This window comes from Ornithorhynchus anatinus, chromosome 14 (genome assembly GCF_004115215.2).
Source record: "Ornithorhynchus anatinus isolate Pmale09 chromosome 14, mOrnAna1.pri.v4, whole genome shotgun sequence".
NCBI classification, from domain to species: Eukaryota; Metazoa; Chordata; class Mammalia; order Monotremata; family Ornithorhynchidae; genus Ornithorhynchus; species Ornithorhynchus anatinus.
In genome coordinates, this window is record NC_041741.1 from 29,887,747 (window position 1) to 29,908,639 (window position 20,893).

General features: G+C 37.8%; 1 protein-coding gene across 2 annotated transcripts in view; it reads right to left on the minus strand.

The window, feature by feature from the left end:
• Nucleotides 1-6,392: 6,392 nt before the first annotated feature.
• The window catches only part of RASSF9 (Ras association domain family member 9), a 30,980-nt gene continuing 16,479 nt past the window's right edge, over nucleotides 6,393-20,893 (minus strand). The window contains exons 1-2 of one of the 2 annotated variants that reach the window (XM_007670091.3): nucleotides 12,183-12,449; nucleotides 6,393-10,602 (exon numbers count right to left, since the gene is read on the minus strand). In XM_007670091.3, the coding sequence (XP_007668281.1) occupies nucleotides 9,342-10,602; nucleotides 12,183-12,220 (1,299 nt within the window). In that variant the 5' untranslated portion in view covers nucleotides 12,221-12,449 and the 3' untranslated portion in view covers nucleotides 6,393-9,341. Of the gene's footprint in view, nucleotides 10,603-12,182; nucleotides 12,450-20,893 lie in introns of those variants that run through there. The other variant, XM_007670090.3, reaches the window with a different exon arrangement.

A 20,893-nucleotide genomic window follows, 5' to 3' on the forward strand; every position in this document is an offset into this window, starting at 1 on the left:
AAATGTGACTTTACAGTCAAAAAACGGAAATCTTACCACAGCCTATCCATTCAGATGAGTGTTGTTTCATAATTTTCACAGAAACAGATGGAGAGCAGCAATCGAAAAAGGTCTCATGTGGGCTGTCTGAATTCATTAGCTTTTTTTTTTCCCCCTGAAAAGTGAAGCTGAAAAATGGACTGTAACATTTCTACTTAGTTTGGTCACCCTTTAAATAAGCTATTTCATCTCACTGCTGTCATTTTCAGATGGAACTAATAACAAAGAAGTTATAATGAGCCTCACAATTAATTGCAGTCACTTCAGTGCAAATAACATTTAAAAATGAGGACACAATTTATAAGTTTTATTACCTGTGCTCCCAGTGAAATTCTTATTAAAATTAGGATTGAATGGGCAGTTTGAATGTGAGCATAATGGATAGACAACCTTCTTTCTTGAACTGAAAATAAACATAGAAGAAAAAAACAATCTGTTGTTCCCTACTGGTTATAATTAAGGTAGGCTGTAATTAAAACTTGTCTTAGGCTTTCATTTTATAATCTCCAGTTGACTAAGTCCTCAGGTGTACCCATTTCCTCCTATATTTAAATTCCAAGCTTTTTTTTTCAGTATATGAACTCTTTAGTTCAAGACAGTACCATGTAGCAACTACTGTTCTAGTTGCTAATTGAATCAAATTATTTCCCAGTGTTCTTTTAAAGCAGTTTCCTTAATGGTATAATCTGTCCTATTAATGTGACTTTTATTTTAGTTTCTTTGGGAGAAGCAGCTTGGCTCAGTGGAAAGAGCCCGGGCTTTGGAGTCAGAGGTCATGGGTTTGAATCTCGCCTCTGTCGCTTGTCAGCTGTGTGACTGTGGGCAAGCCACTTAACTTCTCTGGGCCTCAGTTACCTCATCTGTAAAATGAGGATTAAGACTGTGAGCCCCACGTGGGACAACCTGATTCCCCTGTGTCTGCCCCAGCGCTTAGAACAGTGCTCTGCACATAGTAAGCGCTTAACAAATACCAACATTATTATTATTATTATTAATAAAGGTTTTTGCACATCCAGTTGGTCAGTGAAACCAAGGATGTCACCCACAATTTTAGCTATAAGGATGCATGGCTTTAACTCAGGTCCACTTTCTATTTTACATCACCCAGACTTCTTTGGCACCCCAAACCTTGCAGTTTTACCCAAGAATGCATGCTAGATCTATCTGAAGAAAAAGGCTCATTCTCAATTGAACGATGCTTCCAATTTAAATGTCAATCAGGGAATTTTGTTATTACTACTACTACTAACTATAATAGCTATTGTTAGCAAATACTGTGGGCTAAGCCTTGGGGTAGATTCAATGGTAAGCAGATCAGTCTCAATCCCTGTCCTACATGAGACTCACAGTCTAAGGGGAAGAGGGAATACCTAACTTATCCTGATTTTTATAGATGAGGAACTAGAAGTGCGAGAAGTCAAGTGAGTTGCCTGAGGTCACACAGCAGGAAAGTAACAGAGCTGGGATGAGAGCCCAGGTCTCCTGATTCCTATCAGAGTGTGCTCTTCCCATTTCCATTGTTCCGTGCTCTTTTCACTAGGCCATGCTGCTTCTTACACTGCTTAGCAGTCAAGTTCCTAGTGGGAGCACATATGCAGAGAGAAATGCAGCACTTAGAAAAGGTCACACAAAGGTATTTTTGCATGCAGGACTCATTTATTTCTGAAATGATCACATCACATTGCCAATATTTACCTGGGGGCCAAAATCTACCTTAGGAGCTTCTCCACCTATGTTAACCAGTGACTTTCAGGATTCTTGCTGGGCCTGTCCCTCCAATAGAACATCCTATAAACAGCTATAAACCACGAGCAATGATGGCCTAGTCCCTGAGGGCAGAATTCAGAGTAGCAGACTTTCTGCTGGACCAACAGAGGGTTTTACACAAAATGTGCTTATTTATCCAAATATTAAACTACATAGCCATTCAAGTACAAAGCCTTTTTAGGTGCAAAGGTTGAAATTCTTAAACTAGAAATTGATGAGAGATCACAAAATCTATACTTATTTTAGGAGAAGCAGGGTAGTCTAGTAGAAAGAACATAGGCATAGGAAAGAACAGGAAAGAAAATCAGGGGAACAACTCCAACACATACCTACTTTTTGACTATGGAAAAGTCATTTAACTTCTTATTCATCTATAAAATGGGAATAAATGATTTGTTCTCCCTTCTCTTTAGGCCAGGAGGCTTATGAGGGATAGAGAATTCCTGACCTGATTGTGTTATATCTACCCCAGCATTCAACTGAGTGCTATGCATATAGTAAATTTCCCAAATACCACAATTACTAACACTATCAAATTAAATATTCCATTCACTAAAAAATTTACTTTTCAATTAAGTAGAATTTGCATTCAGAGAGTAATCACATGAAATATTTGCTCAAATAGAGTTTATTTTCCTTAAAAACATATATCTGAGAGTAAAGGGCAAATACATAAGATGAGAAAAGACTTCAGGTATTAGTTCATTAAGTTTTTAGAATTACCAGATTTTACCTTCCAATATGGCATACATATCTGAAACAATCGTTTTATGTATTTCCTTCATGGTGCTGATACTATATCATTATCTTATATTATTTTAGGTGTTGTCACTTTCCATTTACTCCTCACAGTCTTAGATTTAAACTATGCAACTGAGATAAATTGATGGAACTGTGAATCTCTGCCCCCCCCAACCTGATTACTATATAATGTACTAATTTAAGAGCATCATGTAGCAGAGGTAAATTCTTCAAAAACACATTGCAGAAATCACTTCTTTTCTATTTTATATTAGTAAGACATTTCTTATTAAAACAGACATTCTTTACACACCATTAAGTTCTGACAAGAGCAATAAGGCCTTTTATGAATCCCTTCCTTCTCTTTTTCTCCTCTTTCCCATATCTCCTTTCTGTATCCTGTTCTTTCCTCCCTCTTTCATCTTTATCCTTTCTTCAGAATGTCATGTCTTTGAATATTATTTTTCTCTACTTCTCTGTGCTTAAAGTCCTTTTGTTTTTCTTCACCAAACCTCCCTTTGACCAGGGATCTTGCATTTCTTGATCTCAGTTTCTAACATTCTGTCAACATCCAGAGCAATCTCTACCTACATGTTTTCATGGAAATATTTCCTCCTTATCATTGTTTCATTGGTTCTATTATATTTCTGATATTGTTAGCATACTCTCACCAGTATGCTGCATAATGCTATGGTGAATTTCTGAACAATTTTCTTCTCCAGAATAAATATTTGATCTAATTCTTTCTCTTAGGCATTTTCTGCTTCTAGCTAAGCAGGATTTCTTTTAAATGATATGGAAGTTCCCCGATTTATGTAGGTCATCAGCTCTTATAAATATCTCAACATAAAATGAACAAATGCACCATTCCTGAGAGAAATTGGCCAAGAAGGTAGTCCTGTACTCACATAGCATATTGTGAAACATATGTAGACAGAAGAGGCTTAAAAGCAAAATCCTTTCATGGCAAACTGAATTGGCTACCTCCACTAAAATAAAAGGACTCCAGCTAAGAGAGCCAAGAAGACTCCAAGGTTTCAACAAATCCTAATCTAAGCCTGCATGAAATGAAGTAAATGGGGATGACCCTGCTTGGGGGCTTATTGAAAGGAGGCCAACTAGTAAAGGAAGGCCAGATTCTGCAGTCTCCAAGATTAAGGTTGAATAGAAGTCTGTGAAATTCTCATTTGTACATTAGCATTCTCTGATAAAATGAGGGGGAAAAGAGGGAACATAAATCATCGTTTCCTTTTTTTAATGTATATAAGGGAAAATGTATGTAAGTGCTAGATAATTAGCTATTTACTGACATCCAGCCTAAATAATCACATCATGAAACTTGGGAAAAGCTATCGTATCGTGTTCTTTTTTTTCCCCCCATTTTCTTGCAGCATCAGAAAAAAAAAATTGTGAATGACAAGGAGAGTCTGTGCTTCTATAACTTCACTTGACCTGGCTCTGATTGACTAGCATTGGAATTATTTTTCATACTACATATAAGGAATCATCATCAATGATATTTACGGAGTTTTTACTGTGTGCAGAGTACTGTATTAAGCACTTAGGAAAGTATGATGCAGAGATGGTAGCCATATACCCTACTCACAACGAAATTACCATCTAGGGTCTACAGTACTACAGCATTTAGCTTAATGAATGTCATAACAAGTATCAAAACGAATGATTTTATATACAATCTGATTTTTTTTACTTATTTACCTATTTATTTTTCTGGCTTTTTCAAAGCATGATTTTTCTCTGCTGCATTGTTTGAAATTCCACATCACCTGGAAATCAGCTTCTTCCTTTCAAGAATACATCAGTTTTCAATTGGTTAGCTGTCATAAGCATGTCACTAAGTGACAATTGAAAAAAGTCAAGAAATAATTGAAAGTTACCAATTTCTCACTCAGCAATATAACCTTTAGCAATACATTGCACCTAGGGAAAATTTCCCTTGATCCCAGATGTGGAGAAGATCCCCTCTGACCAGTCTGTGGGCCCAATCAACAAAGCTGCCAATCAGTCCATTTCCTGAGGGTCTGCTGAAGGTGGGAAGAAGCTTCTAAGCAGGACTGGGCCTCTAGTCCTCTCCTTATTGTCCGGTCATCCAATGGCAGAGACCCATAGGAGCTGTTGGGGAGGAAGGCTCTGGGCACCATGGACAAGTATGAGCAGTCTCCTCCTCTCCCTCCCCGGGATACCCAACTCTACTCTGGGAAGAGAGAAATGATAAAGGACAAGAAACAATATTTACAATTCAGCTGAACCTTAAACAGTTTTTTATTTTTATTTTCAGGGAATCTTCCTACAAATATCTGAGATCACAGTATAATTGTAATTGTACTTGTATAAGTCATTGAAGAATATATTAATTCTGCATTTATGGGATCTTCCAAAATAGCCTCCATTTTATGGTATTTGTTAAGTGCTTACTATGCATCAGGCACTGTACCAAGCGCTGGGTAGATACAACTGTAATCAGGTTGGACATGTTACATAAAGGGTCAATATTAAGAAGTTTGTTTTCTTAACCTCCATTGTGAAAACATGAAGATGGGTCCCATGTTGCGGATCAGGATATCTGTATTTTCATAAATATGGATTCTAGATCTAAACACCTGTTTGGGGCAAAAGTAGATGCATTCTTGCTCATTTGAATCAGGACAATAATGATTGCTTGTGTGTTTCTTCCTTCCTTCATTCCATCATTGGTATTTATACTGAGAACTGGTCACTTATGACCTGGTTGAGAGTTATTCCTTAATGTTCAGTCAAAAGGGAGCTGAAGCTGGAGAAGAAATTGTCTGCTGTGATTTGCACCCCCCTGCAATTATTTTATGGTGTTTTTCAAGCGCTTATTATGTGACAGGAACAGGATTAAGCACTGGCATAGATGCAAGCTAATCAGGTTGACCACAGTCCATGTCTTACATGGGGCTCACAGTCAGTACCCATTTTACAGTACTCTGATACAATTTACTGTTCTCTTTAATCTCCCCAAGCCGCTACAATGATCATCCAGGGCTATCAAGTGCTGGGTCTTGGTGCAGGCAGGGCAAATGAGTAGGGTATTGGGAAGGTATAAGAGGAGAGTTAAGGGGTGAAACTCTTCCTAATACACTATTTCTATTCTTTGAACCACACTTTCTCTGAGCCAAGAGGCATTGATTCCCATAGTCCCACAACTGAGACAATTCTCTTGAACCAAGCAGCTTTCTCTGTCCACTGGAGTTTAAGGTCATGGTCCACTGCTTGGATTTACTCTAGTCTTACTGTTCTTGCATAAACAAGAAAAATCAGTAGGTTCTGGAATCTGCTGCTCTCACATTTCATCCTTCAATTTATTTAACTGTAAAATAGGGGTGCCATGAGATTAAAATATGATCATTTGCATGAAAGTGCTTTGGAAAATCCACCTATGGTGTTAACGGGTTGTGGTGGTGTTGACTGTGGTTCTTCATACTATCATCCCATGTCACCTTTAGCTGAGGGCAGGAATTAGGGATGAGGTGGGCAAAGTTTCTGATGGTCACCCTTACTTTCACTTTCCCCTCCACCCTAGCCAAAAAATGAAATGCAAAGGCTGGGAACCAAAACCCAACAGTGGTATAAAACAGTGAGAGTCCTAAGGTTTCAGAGAACTACTCACCAAGATCATTATTTAGAGTATCAAAAGAGTGAGGAATACATTAATCTATATTAATATAAACATTTATATGTATATATATATATTTATAAAGAAAGTTATAAACATCTTGCTAAAGAAAGTTATAAAATGCCAACAATGTAAATCCCTGTTTACACATTAGACATTTTACCCAGAAAGAAAAGCAACACAAAGATAAAAAATGAATTATTCCTTTAATGTTCTATATCTTCTACAGTTTCAGTAAATCAAAACAATTTTCATCTGATACTAAATTTTCTGGGTCAACAAGACAGGAGAAGGGTATGGTCTATCAACAAGAAATGTGTCTTTAGAAATTGGAGGAAAAAGCACTTGAAATGTGAATGAATTCAGTTACACCCCTAAGTCACATGAAATTCAGCCACATGTTTAGAATGCAAGATATTTAAATAATTGTAAAAATTAAAGGTCTTAATTCAAATTCAGGGATAGGATGCATACTTGAATGTAAAAATATACTAGGTTTGTAAACAGAAAAAAAAAGAGCTTTTTACATTTTTAGGAAATATCAATATAATGAAAAGTTTCCCTGACTCCAGTTTTGCAATCTAAACCATATATCCCATAAAGTTAAAGAATAAAGTGTATTGTTTATATCTGTTAGCTATACAAATCCCAGTTTAACCAGGGGAGTCCTGGAATTTTGCTGATCTGCTTCGGGAAAAATTCTAGGAAAAAGCATATGTTCAGGTACTGGAAACATCAGCTTTTGCACCAATCATCGATTACTTTACACATACCATCAATGCTTGAGAATTGACTAGCTTGACCATTCAAGCTGGAGACAGCAGATTCATGCTCAGGTAAGACCTGAAAGCAATTCTGGGATTTGAAAGAGGAATATCTCAGATACTTGAAGATTTTAACTCCTCAGTCTCTCTCTCTCTCCCGCCTCAATTCTCAGGTAAACAAAATAATTTAAATTGATATAAATGATTTGGTCAGTCGTTACAATGCTCCATCTCACATGGTTATTTCAACTAGAGTTTTATCTAGTATACAAGATATGTGTCATAGTCATAATTCTACCATACTATAATTTAGAGAAAAATATAAGCTTCTGAAATAGAAAATTTAGCCATGCTTTCCTATTTTTTCTTACTCTAATATAGTTTATCAGTTTTACAAAATGAAATTCAATCTGCCATACTACTACAGAGTAGATAAAACGATCCACTATAAAGTATAAACTATATTTTTTGCCTATAGCTCTATGAATATTAAACATAAGCACAATTCTTCCTAGGTAAAAGCAATAGTACAGTGTTATAGCAAAAGGATGACCTTTCATAATCATCTCAAATCATTTATTTTTTTCTACACTAGGTGCTTACCATAGCCATTTAACTATAATATGCTCAAAGATGGTTTTCTAGTCTGTATAATGCAATTATAAAATGATCTACAAATTAAGGTGCTCCATATAGTAAAGAATAGGTGTATTGTCACATTTATGGTTTCAGGATGTAAAACTGTACATACAGAAGATGCTACAAAGTGCTACAAAGTGAACAGTAGCAGATTAGTGTACAAATTTTTTGTCATAGATTTGTTTCCCCTACTGAATGTCAAGGATATTTAATAATTTAAACAATTGAATATTTAATTGCTCCCTAAAGAAATGTTTTAGTGGTATATTTATCAGTTTGAAAGAGAAAGCAATGCTTTCACCATTCCAAATGACAGTTGTAAGTAATTCTTATCTATTTCTGCTTTGCTTAAAATAACTTCCTACATCCTTCCAGTAATAGGTTCAACAAAACTTGACAATGCCATATTCTTGATCTTGTAATGCTTCAGGTGTTTTGAAGTGACCTCAGAAAATTTCAGGCACTCTCCAAATGGGAAGAAATCCTAACAAAAAGAGTTTTCCCTGAGGGTAGAGGGTAGATGGATGGAAGAAATAGAGGTGACGAATTATCCAAGATTTTAAAAAGGGAGATGTGGATGGAACAGTAAATCTATTAAGCTTTTGTTTTTTTAGACCAATTCCTGCATTAAAGACATCATTCTAGTAAATGCAATGAATGATAATATCAAGGGACAGTTAATAACAGTGATTCTAACTCCTGAAATATTTTATTGACTAAACAGATTGTGAACTTAATTGTTTTAACTCATGATATCTATGAGACAGAAAAAAAATACATGTAGATTTAAATTACTGAAATATCACAAGTCTAAGCCAACTTTCCTGAAACCACTTGTGCCATAAATTCTGGTCCACTTTCTAATGGGCTACAGAGATTAGACAAGAGATTAGGGAAAGACTCCCACTCCCTGTATTCCTCTCCTATAATTTGGTGTGGATCTGCATTTGATTAAGGGGAAATAACTCTGCAGGCCAGGGCTAAGGCAAGTTGAATAAGAAAGCCTTGATTTTTTTTCCCCTCTCTGCCTTGAGTACACAACTCTTTGGAATCATTGATGTAGCCGGCAGCTCTTCCACTGCCCTGTCCTCAAACATTCCTAAATATATGCACTGTTAGTCTTCATGCCTGCCCTAACACCACTGATTCTCACCCGTTCCAATATATGCTTTTACTTCAGATCTAAAGACTCAAGTCCCATGCAAATATCCAAGGTTCAATTATTAACAGAACAAATATTCCAATAGAGGCCATTAGCAAATATGATAACCTCTTAGTGTCTACATGCTATTCAGACTTTACAATTCCAAATGTCTTTTGTCACTTGAGCGTTTTCCCATGTCATATTCAAATGTTGATTTAAATTTTCCAACTATCAAAGATGAACATCTTACTTTTTGAAAGTGTCACTTAAAACACAAACTTCACTAAAATCAAATTGATTATCATTTCTCCATCTACACATGAATTATTCCAACCAAGCGTGTCTATTGTACATAATACACACTTTTCAAGAAGTAATGGGTATTCAATTAGGTGTTATTTTTGCGATTAAGTAAACTTGACAAACTATTTTTTTTTTCCTTTTTATCTGTTACTAGGTCAAACAAATAACTTAATTCTTCTTACGGATGCGTTCAGATATCAGAATGTGATTTTGGTAAGTTTTTCCCCTATCATGAAACAGAGTCATAGAAAGGATTATAAGCCACTTATCAATTTAACTATTTAAACTATGTAGATAACAGCACCACATCCCCTAAAGTAGTTTCAGAGTCTTGACTATGCGTGGAGCTGATACCAGTGTCAGAGTCTGTGTCGTTGATATATGAATTAAAAGCCCTCTGAGAAGAATGAAATGCTATGGTGCTGCTTTTAGTGCCCTCAGCAAATTTTCTTCTATCTTCATTAGGCAGACAGCCATCTTTGTTTGTTAAATGAAGTGAATTAAATTCCTCTGCAAGGAGTTCATATTCCTTTGCTTTCTTTTGAAGCAGCGAGTCATTATATTTAATCTCTTTCTGAATGCCACTCAGATGAGAATGGATTTTTAATCCAGTTTTCATACTCTTTTCCAAATCATACTTGACACTTTCTAAATTTGAATCTTCAGGTTCAGCCTTGGATACACCCTCTGCATCTTCATTTATGTCTACACAAACACTTTTGACTTCATTTTCTATTTCAGCAGAGAGCTTTTCAATAAGTAGTCGGTAATATTTCAGTCGTTCTTCCATATGTAAAATTCCATCATTATCACTTAAACACTCAAGCTCCTGATTTTGATCTTGTCGGAAGTCTATCTTCTCATCAGCCTCACTGAGACAACCCATGAAACCAGAATCCTGACCACAGTTTTCTCCGTCATTTTTTCCCTGATCCGAATGGAATTTAGCTTCACATTTTTCTATTTCTAAGTCTAGTTCTTTCATCCTCTTCACTTGTTGATGGATCGTATGGTCCTGAGAAATGATCAGATGAACTAATGTTTCCATGGTATCTCGGTCTTGGGAGACAGTGCCTTGCTTAATTTTAGCCAGCTTCCTGAAAGTCTTTCGGACAATTCTCTTTTGCTTCTCCAAAGGCAGAGTCTTCATGTAATTAGCTGGGCTGAGTTCCCACTGTCTTTCTGTGCTTTCCACTAATTTAACTTCAGCTGATCGCCATAATGGAACGGGGATAAATGCATCTGCTTTGACCAAAACAAAGTGCATATTGGGCTGCTCTTCTCCCCAAGCCTTCCAAAGTCTCAATATTTTAGTTAGTGGAGGAAGAACCCTTTCTGAACCCCTCCACTTTTCAATGATACAGTATTCATTAGGCTGTCCAAATAAAAGTCGTTTCTCTCCAAATGCAGTTTCATGCTCCTCAAGCAGAGCCTGGATCACTTCTGCAGAAGTAGTTCGCTTGGTTAGCCCACAGACAATCTTTTCTTCTTGACAAACCCAAACTACAATTTCCCTCTCTTCTGAGTCCATGTCCCTGGTTGGAGATCTGTGAGAAAAACAATGGGAAAAATATTATTATGTGTTCATTAAGATCCACAATTGTAAATCACAAATATGGTCTAATCATCAATTCCCAAGTTATTGACATAACCTCCCAATATAGTATGCAAATTACAATGGTTTATACCAGAAAAAACCCCAAAATAACTGCCAGTCTCAAAAGTGATCACCAGTCTTTTCAGTTGAAAACAATTTTCTTTTTTTATGAATCATATTTTTCTTTTAAACACCTTGTTTTAGAATAGAAATAAAATACCACAAATTTCTAGGGTGAGTGAACTAGTATATTTATAATCATATGGGAATGTGTCATTAATTGATTACCATATAATATTTAATATTCCACAAATCTAAACCTTACAAGAATATCTGAATGCTTAACCCCTTATTTCTTTCTTTCCAACTATGATGAAGCACAACTCAGTGGAATATATATTAAAAGGAAATAGAAAGTGAAATGGAATCTGTTAAAAGCCTGTTTGCCACTATTAAAATTTCCATTTTAATTTTAGACAATTACTGTCATTTGCCAAACCAATTGAAAGAATCCCATTCTAAACACGAATAATACAAAAATATACTTGGAGAGGTATAAGAATTTAGTTTTTTTTTTTCTGGACTGCTTTTGAGTGTGGAGAAAGAGTACCTCACATAATATTTTTAAAACTACTTCACATTTAAGTATTTCAAATTATTTTATCATGTTCACTGATAACCTAAAGTTACTACAGAACATATATGAAGAGCTTGGTTCCTATCTCATAGGTTTCCTTGTGGCACTTGTCAAGCACTGTTTATTTTAAATGCTGTGGTAGACACAAGGTAATCAAGGGCTCACAGTCTACATAGGAGAGAGAACAGGGATTGAATTCACATTTTACAGATGAGGAAACTGAGGCACAGAAAAGTTAAGTGACTTGCCCACGGTCGCAAAGCAGGCAATGACTGTTTATGCCAACAAGGGTAAAAATCAAGGAGAGTACGTGTTTTAAAATAGAAAAAATGCTTTGGGAAAATTTTTAATAAGACATTTAAAATGAGGACTACAGAAAGCAATGCAGGCTGTGAAAATAGGTCTAAAACTATGTTCTAAGTAATGGAAAACAATTGGAAGTCCTATTCAAGTTTCTCTGCTAGCTTTGCAGTGTTAATGGCTTAACTGCCCGGCTGATAAGCCTGTCAAGGTAAAAATTCTCTGCAGCAGTTTTTCTTCTTACATCCTCTTGTGACGCTAGCCACCGTCATAAATACGGATATCAGAGCCAAAGTGAAAGGCAAGGAATTAGCCTTGGAAAAGGCCTGGTGGGAAGGCTGAAGGGAAAATGCCTGCATTTCCTTAGAGAGCATATTCTCTTCTCCCTTCTATGCCTGTTTGATTTGTATTATGTAAAAGACAGAGGGAAGAAATCAACTAGTCATTCCTTTCCCTTCATGCCCCTAAACAATTTCAGGCAGATGAAAATCTATCTTATTTTTAAAGACCTACAGAAAAGGAAACATGAAACCTTCTTAAGTGACCGTTTAAATGTTCAACAACCCTCAATTATGAAAAAAATTTTGCCTCACATGTAACCTAAATGTTTAGTTCTGCAGTTTAAATCCATTTCCTCTTATTCTGTCCCCAGTAGAGATTGAGAACAGCTGCACACTTCAATCATTTCTTCTCTAGGATGAATAATCCCATTGATCTTCACAAAATTTAATTTCTAATCCCTTAATCATCTCTGCTTCTACTCCTCTGAACTCCTTCCGAGTTTTCCACATCCTTCTTTAGTCGTTAAATCCTGAACTGGACAGAATACACTGGTAAGCATAACTGATTGATGCTGTGTTTCACATGCGGCTCACTTCACAGTGTTCCATGTTACTACGCCTATTATGATGCGTGCTTTCTGAACTTCAATACTCCACTGCTGCCTCATTCATTAGCCACAGTGACCTAGAGATATTTTCTGACCGCCCACTCCTAGTCATTTGTTTGACAGAACAACATTTTCATCACTTTTTCAATTTATCAAAGGTATTTTCCATTTAATTCAATATCTTACAGCATCTATTCAAATATTGGCAGCCACACACCCATTTCATTCATTCATTCAATAGTATTTATTGAGCGCTCACTATGTGCAGAGCACTGTACTAAGTGCTTGGAATGTACAATTCAGCAACAGATAGAGACAATCCCTGCCCATTGACGGGCTTACAGTCTAATCGGGGAAGACAGACAGACAAAACAATAGCAATAAATAGAAAGAAGAGGATGTACATCTCATTAAAACAATTTATTTGCTGTCTGCACAATCAATGTGCATTCCCTCTCTTCCAGCATCACTGATGAGAACATTCAGTGAAACTAATACCAAGGATCAACCTCTATGTCCCTTACATGACATTCCCCAGTCAACTGCGCATCCACCAAATAGATGATCAAGATCAAATTTCCCTAGTTGATGCCTGTCATTCTAGATGAAATCAACCACAATCTCCAAAGTACCTGTAAAGGGAAATTTCTGCAAGATATGGTCTACCAAGCAACCCTCAAGAAACTGGGTCCCCAGTCATAGTCCCCAGGATTGCTTTAATTCAAATAATTCAAAGAGCAAAAGACTTATTTGCAAAACAAGGCATATATATCAAATACCTCTTGCAGCACTTCAGGATCCTGACAAAAGATAAGCTCACCACAAGACACAAGTCACAAGACACAAGCAATGGATACATGACAAGTGGTGGATTCATAAGAGGAAAAGGTCCCAGGCTTTGCAGATCATCACCAAACCAGGACTTTCAACATATCACAGCCTAATTCACACTGTGAAAATTCCTTGGAAAAGAAAGCATGATTCCAGCTTTACTCTAAAGGAGAAGGGAATAACAATGATGGTATTTATTAAGCACTTATTATGTGCCAAGCACTGATCTAAACACTGGGGTATAGACAAGGTGATCAGGTTGTCCCACGTGGAGCTCACAGTCTTAATCCCCATTTCACAGATGAGGTAACTAAGGCACAGAGAAGTTAAGTGATTTGCTCCAAGTCACACAGCTGACAAGGGGCAGAGTCAGGATTAGAATCCATGACCTTTGACTCCCAAGCCCGTTTTCTTTCCACTACACCACATTGGGATTAGGACCCAAGTCCTTCTGACTCCCGAGTCCGTGCTCTATCTCGACCATTCTGCGTCTCTGAATTGTTGCATGCATTACACACTCTGCACATCTACTTCTTTGTTGCACCCTCTGTTACAGTGAAAACAGAAAGGGAGAGGGTGAGTGATGTTATGAAATCCATTAGCATTACAATTAATTCTTCATGCAGGCTCTCTGTGACTGACTCAAAGCTGGTCCATCCTTTACAACACCACTTTGATGGGTGAGACATGTGAGGAGAACACCCAAACAGCTACTGTGGAGTGCTGCAATGTGGTAATCAAAAGCATGTAGGGTAGAAGAGACATTTTAAGGCAACAATAAATCACAGCCCAGCCACATGACATCACAACTATATATTGGGTAATAATTATGGAAAACAGATCAGCATGGGGCACTGCAAACTAGAGAGGAGTGGTTCCTTTCCAGGAATTGCAGCGTCAAGAGAATTGTGGAGCAGAGGCATGGCAAAAACAGAAGTGGACTTCTCATAAAATGAGCACAGCAAGTCTTATTCTGGGTTTTTTGTGCACGTGTGTCTCACTTGGTTCCCCCTTTTAGGCAGGGCTCACATCTACCAATTCTACTGCTGCTTCTAAGCAGCATGGCTTAATGGATAGGGCACGGACCTGGGAGCCAGATGAACCTCCACCACACGTCTGCTGTGTGGCTTGGGCAAGTCCTTTCACTCTTCTGTGCCTCAGTGACCTCATCTGTAAAAGGAGGATTAAGACTGGGAGCCTCATGTGGGACAGGGACTGTGTCCAACCTGATCAACCTGTATCTAACTCAGTGCTTGGCACATAGTAAGTTCTTAACGACTACAATAATAATAATAATTATCATTGTACTGTACTTTGTACAATGCTCTGCACCCAGTAAGGATCCAATAAATATCACCAATTGTTCTCCTCGGACACATTTGTAAGCAGATGTAAACTATAGTCAATGGCATCATCTTTGGTTATGAAGGTAAGCTATATAATTTAAACCCTATATGCATTAATTCCAAGTTCCAGGTGATACCTACTGCTTATAACAGTCATATAGAACTGCATTTACTTATTCTAAGAACACTCTTTTCTTACCAAGCTATGTTATTATCTAGTAATATCTAAGCTCTTAGTATAGTGCTCTGCACACAGTAAGTATTCAGTAAGTACAACTGAATGAATGAATCTAATAATAATAATAATAATAATGGCATTTGCTAAGTGCTTACTCTGTGCAAAGCACTGTTCTAAGCACTGGGGGGGGATTCAAAGTGATCAGGTTGTCCCACTGTGAGCCCGTTGTGGGTCAGGGACAACCTGATCACAGTCTTAATCCCTATTTTGCAGATGAGGTATCTGAGGTACAGAGAAGTTTAGTGACTTGTCCAAAGTCACACAGCTGACAAGCAGCGGAGCTGGGATTAGAACCTATGACCTCTGACTCCCAAGCCGGGGCTCTTTCCACTAAGCCACGCCACTCCTCCTAGTACAGGACTTGTTACATTTTTGTGCAGAATATCCCCTCCCAAAATTTAAATTTGAGCAATTGGAGCACAAAGAATTACTCATGGAAAATAAAGACATGTTAACTTTAACTTAGTTTATGTCCACGTGGGGGTATAATTATGAAATGATAAAGAGGGGGCGAGAGAAGAGGAGAGGCCAAGGAAAAAAGAGGGAGGAAATACCTGAGGGAGAGGAAAAACAACCACTTCTTGTTTTCTCTCCCCCTTGCCTGTTAGTGTGGGAGGGTGTCACTGCTGCAAAGCACCATATTTACACATGAAACTGACTTGTTGCAGTATTAATCTTCATCCAAGTTGTAGAGGAAACACCTTTTATGGCACTCAGCTGGAGGGGAAGAGCAGCTAGCATAGGGTTTTAATAATAATAAAAATATTCATAGCTTTTGTTAAGCGTATACTATGTGCAAAGCACTGTTCTAAACGCTGGGGGGCTACAAGGTGATCAGGTTGTCCCATGTGGAGCTCCCAGTCTTCATCCCCATTTGACAGATGAGGAAGGCACAGAGAAGTTGTGACTTGCCCTAAGTCACACAGCTGACAAGCAGCAGAGCTGGGATTTGAACCCATGACTTCTGACTCCCCAGACCGTGCAGACGTAGAGGGCCACGAACAAAGTGAGTAAGTCTAATGGGGAGAAAAGAAGCTGCAGTGTGAAAACAAATCACAGCAGATTTGCTTGTAGGGACCCAGGGAAGCAACTGCTTGGAACTGAGCGCCTCCTTCCCCTCAACAGGAAAGAGAAAGGGACCACACAATTCTCACTGACACTACCACTGCTCAACAGGCTCTGTCTTAGCAGGCATGTGGGAGGCCAGCAGCAGAAGAAGTGGAATTAAGCAAATTACCTTTTCACTGACTTTCTTCAATCAATCAATGGCATTTATTGAGTGCTTACTTTGTGCAGACCATTCATTCATTCATTCAATAGTATTTATTGAGAGCTTACTATGTGCAGAGCACTGTATTAAGTGCTTGGAACATACAAATTGGTAACAGATAGAGACAGTCCCTGCCCTTTGACGGGCTTACAGTCTAATCGGGGGAGGCGGACAGACAAGAACAATAGCAATAAATAGAATCAAGGGGATGAACATCTCATTATAACAATAGCAAATAAATAGAATCAGGGCGATGTACATATCATTATATTTATTTCAGCATTGAATTAGTTAACAATCTATTTGACTGAATAACTTACCATCCTGCAAAGATAAACACATACTACAAGTTTTCAAAGTTGTTATGTTTTAGGGTTTGTTTTTGTTGAAAACAAGGACGTTGGGACATGATTATAAACTTACATAACTTCACCTTCCCTTTGGCATCCATGAAAGGTGGAGCAGAATTGTGGATTTAAGCAATGTGAGAGAGGCAGTGGTGCCTAATGGATAGAACTCAGGCCTGGGAGTTAGAAAGCCTGGGTTGTAATATCGGCACGGCCACTTGTCTGCTGTATGACATTGGGCAAGTCATTTAACTTCTCTGTGCTTCAGTTACCTCATCTGCAAAATGTCCCAATTCAAACAGCACGTAGACTGTATCTACCCCAGTGCTTAGTTCAATGCCTGGCACATAGTAAGCCTTTCACAAATAGCATTCAAAAAAAATTCTAGTCCACAAGCATTTCACGGTCTTATTGTGAAAATGTTCTGGCTTCCAGTGCAAATGAAACTGAAGCAAATAGAGCTGAGGATACCTAGAAAACATTATTTCAGAGATTATATTTTCCAGGATCGAAAAAGAGATTCCCAGAATACTCTGAGTGATTTGAGCCTTCAGATAATGCTGAAATGACCAACCAACAATCTCTGTAGAACTCTCAAATTCAGACATGTTTGGCTGAATATAGCTTTCACTCTCATTTTTTTCTTGTTTTTTTTTTTTTTATGGTACTTGCATTTCTCTCTTGAATGTACATGCTCACGGCCCCCAAACGTTTGTGTACTTACTGAATGTTCTAATGTAAGTTTGGGCATTTAATGAAGCATCTATCGCTAGGAAACCTTTTGGTCCATTTTTCCTCTCTCTTTCTCTCTGCATTAAAATGAAATTTCTGCTCCTAAGATTTGAGTGGAATTTCAAGAATGGATTGAACCATAACAATTATCTCTTTCATAAATTTTTGCACACAACTTGGTAGAGAACAAGTGTGCCAACTCTGTTGCATTGTACTTTCCCAGGAACATAGTACAGTGCTCTGCACATAGTGAGTACTCAGTAAGTATGATTGATTGATTAGCTGATCTCTCCTCAATTGATAGTAGTTGAATGGCTTCACGAATGTCACCTGTTTATATTGGCAAGCCTGAGCTATGGAACTTGGACTTGAGTTATTTTAATTAACTCAGAATCTAAAACATCTACAAGTCCCAAAATCCTGTAGGACCTAATCCAGCCCAGACATGGAAGTTGAAGCAGCATGACCTAGTGGAAAGAGACCGGGCCTGGGAGTCAGAGGACCTAATGCTAGCTGTGCCAATGGTTTGCTTTTTGACCTTGGACATGCCACTTAAATTCACTGTGCCTCAGTTCTCCTGTTCTCCCTCCTACTCAGACTGTGAGCCCCATGTAGGACAAGGACTGTATCAAACCAAATTAGCTTGCATCTACCCCAGTGCTCAGAACTGTGTTTGGCACATGGTAAGCACATAACAAATCCCATAAAAACAATGCCAGCAACAACAACAAATAAAACAAATTTAAGGCCAAGAGAAGCTAGTAGTTGAAGGCAAAGTGAACAGTATATGTAGGAAAGTCCCAATTCTGGGTCATTATTAAATTGCCTGGATTGCCAGGCTTATCCAGGATAAATGAGATTTATGGATACTTCTAGGTGTATATGCAGTTAAAAAATACACAGACAAGCCTATTATTGACTCACTTACTCAGACCCTTTGCTAGTAGAAGCAGCGTGGCTCAGTGGAAAGAGCCCAGGCTTGTGAGTCAGAGGTCATGGGTTCGATTCCAGGCTCTGCTACTTGTCAGCTGTGTGACTGTGGGCAAGTCACTTAACTTCTCTGTGCCTCTGTTACCTCATCTGTAAAATGGGGATGAAGACTGTGAGCCCCAGTCTTGGGACAACCTGATGACCTTGTATCTCCCCCAGCGCTTAGAACAGTGCTCTGCACATAGTAAGCGCTTAATAAATACCAACATTATTATTATTAGATTTAAGGGATTTGACTGAAGAAGCGTGCATACTAGATTCAAGGTGGGGTGAGATTAGGAATATGGTGGAGGTGTGGTCTGGTATGGAAATTGAACATTGGGCATGAGTGACCTGGATCAGAAGACTAGGGATACTGCATTTTTCTCAGATATTAATTTGAAAAAATTCAATGCATGTCAATTCAATAAACGGATAATAATAATGATATTTGGTAAGCACTATGTGCCAAGCACTGTCCTAAGCACTGGGGGTAGATGCAGGCTAATCAGGTTGTTCCATGTGGGGCTCACAGTTTTAATCCCCATTTTACAGATGAGGTAACTGAGGGTTTCTATGAGGCATAGAAAGGTTAAGTGGCTTGCCCAAGGTTACACAGCAGACAAGTGAGCGTGGCTCAGTGGAAAGAGCATGGGCTTTGGAGTCAGGGCTCATGAGTTCGAATCCCAGCTCTGCCACTTGTCGGCTGTGTGACTGTGGGCAAGTCACTTAACTTCTCTGTGCCTCAGTTCCCTCATCTGTAAAATGGGGATTAAGACTGTGAGCCCCACGTGGGACAACCTGATTCCCCTATGTCTACCCCAGCGCTTAGAACAGTGCTCGGCACATAGTAAGCGCTTAACAAATACCAACATTATTAAGTGGTGGAGCCGGCATTAGAACCCACGGCCTCTGACTCCTAAGCCCGGGCTCTTTCAACTAAGCCATGCTGCTTCTCACCTAAAACTGAAATATGTAGTTTTTTAGGTGCATATTTTTTCAAAAAAAAAAAAAATCCACACTTCCTTATATGTTCTCTAGTCATTTTAGAAAAATACTGTTAATCGCTTTTCCAACATTTTTTCCTGTTTGGTACAATTGAGAAATCATTCCACATGCCTAATTAAGTTTAAAATTATGACCATTCATTATTAAATCTAGACAGTAAATTTTACACAACCTGAAATGCGTTTGATCACATATTAAGTCTACTGTCTATTATTGTCCGATCACATATATTTTATAATCTCCAAACTATACAAAATAATAAATCTTTATTTAATGATATGATTTTGATTTTCTAAGCCCTTTAGTATTCTATACGTTTTAGGTTTTTCAAAAATTCACTAGATTTTCCAAGAGTCCTAAAAATAATTCATATCTTCCTGCCTAAATGCATCTGCCGACTCGTGTGGTTTTTCTCATCTGTTATTCCAATTAGCACGAGAGCAAAATGCAATGAAATCTTTTATCTTACATTTGAAATTACACAGTTTATTATAAATAATACAAAGAAATATTATTAAAACAGTTTATAATATAGCAATAGAAGTCCTCGGCTAATGACTGCGGTATTTGAAAAGTGCTTCTGTGTGTCAAGCCCTGTCCTAAGCACTGGGATACAAATAAAATAATTTGGTCAGATATAATCACAGTCACTGGCTCACAGTCGAAATAGGAAGGAGAATGGGCATTGAATCCTCATTTTACAGATGAGGAAAGTGAGGCACAGAGAAGTTAAGTGAGTTGTTCCAGGTCACACAACAGGAAAATGGCAGAGCTAGGATTAAAACCCAGGTCCTTTGACTCCTAGACCCACACCCTAATTTCACGTCCCTAAAGAACCACTGTGCATTTTAAAATAGATGTTTTACATTTTTGTAAAAGATCTATTATAAATTTATTAGCCCAGCTGCTAAAGCCTAGAAGTTTAATTCTGAAAAAAAGGTACAGTTTGTATTTATGTGAATATATATAGATTCCAGGTTTCAAAGTCAGTATTTTCATGCTAAAAGTAAAAGGTGAAAGTTAAGCAGTGATCATGAAGAAAAATGTACATCTTTTCTAAAATAATTGAGCTTCTGCTACTTTTATGGAATGTCGTCATGAGGAGGTCCATATTCCATCAATTGGTTTTAATCCTCCAGGCTCTTCAGATGCAGTGTAAAAGAAATGAAACACATTAATCATTACATTACTCTTAAGAAAGTTTCTTGAACAAATCCAACAGGACCATAAATAAAATCACGTTTCTCTCATAAAGTGTCCATGAAATTGTTTTTTCAATATACTTGTGATCAACTGTAAACAAAATATGACTTAAATGCTTATGCATATTTAGACTTAGAAATAATTTTTCAAGACAAAGGAAGTCCTTCTATCTGTGCATATAGTCTAGACGACAATCTTGGTATCTCAAGTCTTCCACCTTGCTCCAGGCACCTGGCCAAATGCCAGAATTAACTAGGACGGCCTAACATTCCAATTTCCATACCATGGAAAATGATAATAATGATGGTATTTGTTGGTATTTGTTATGCGCTTACTATGTGCCAAGCACTGTTCTAAGCGCTGGGGTAGACACAAGGGAATCAGGTTGTCCCACGTGGGGCTCACAGTCTTAATCCCCATTTTACAGATGAGGTAACTGAGGCACAGAGAAGTTAAGTGACTTGCCCAAAG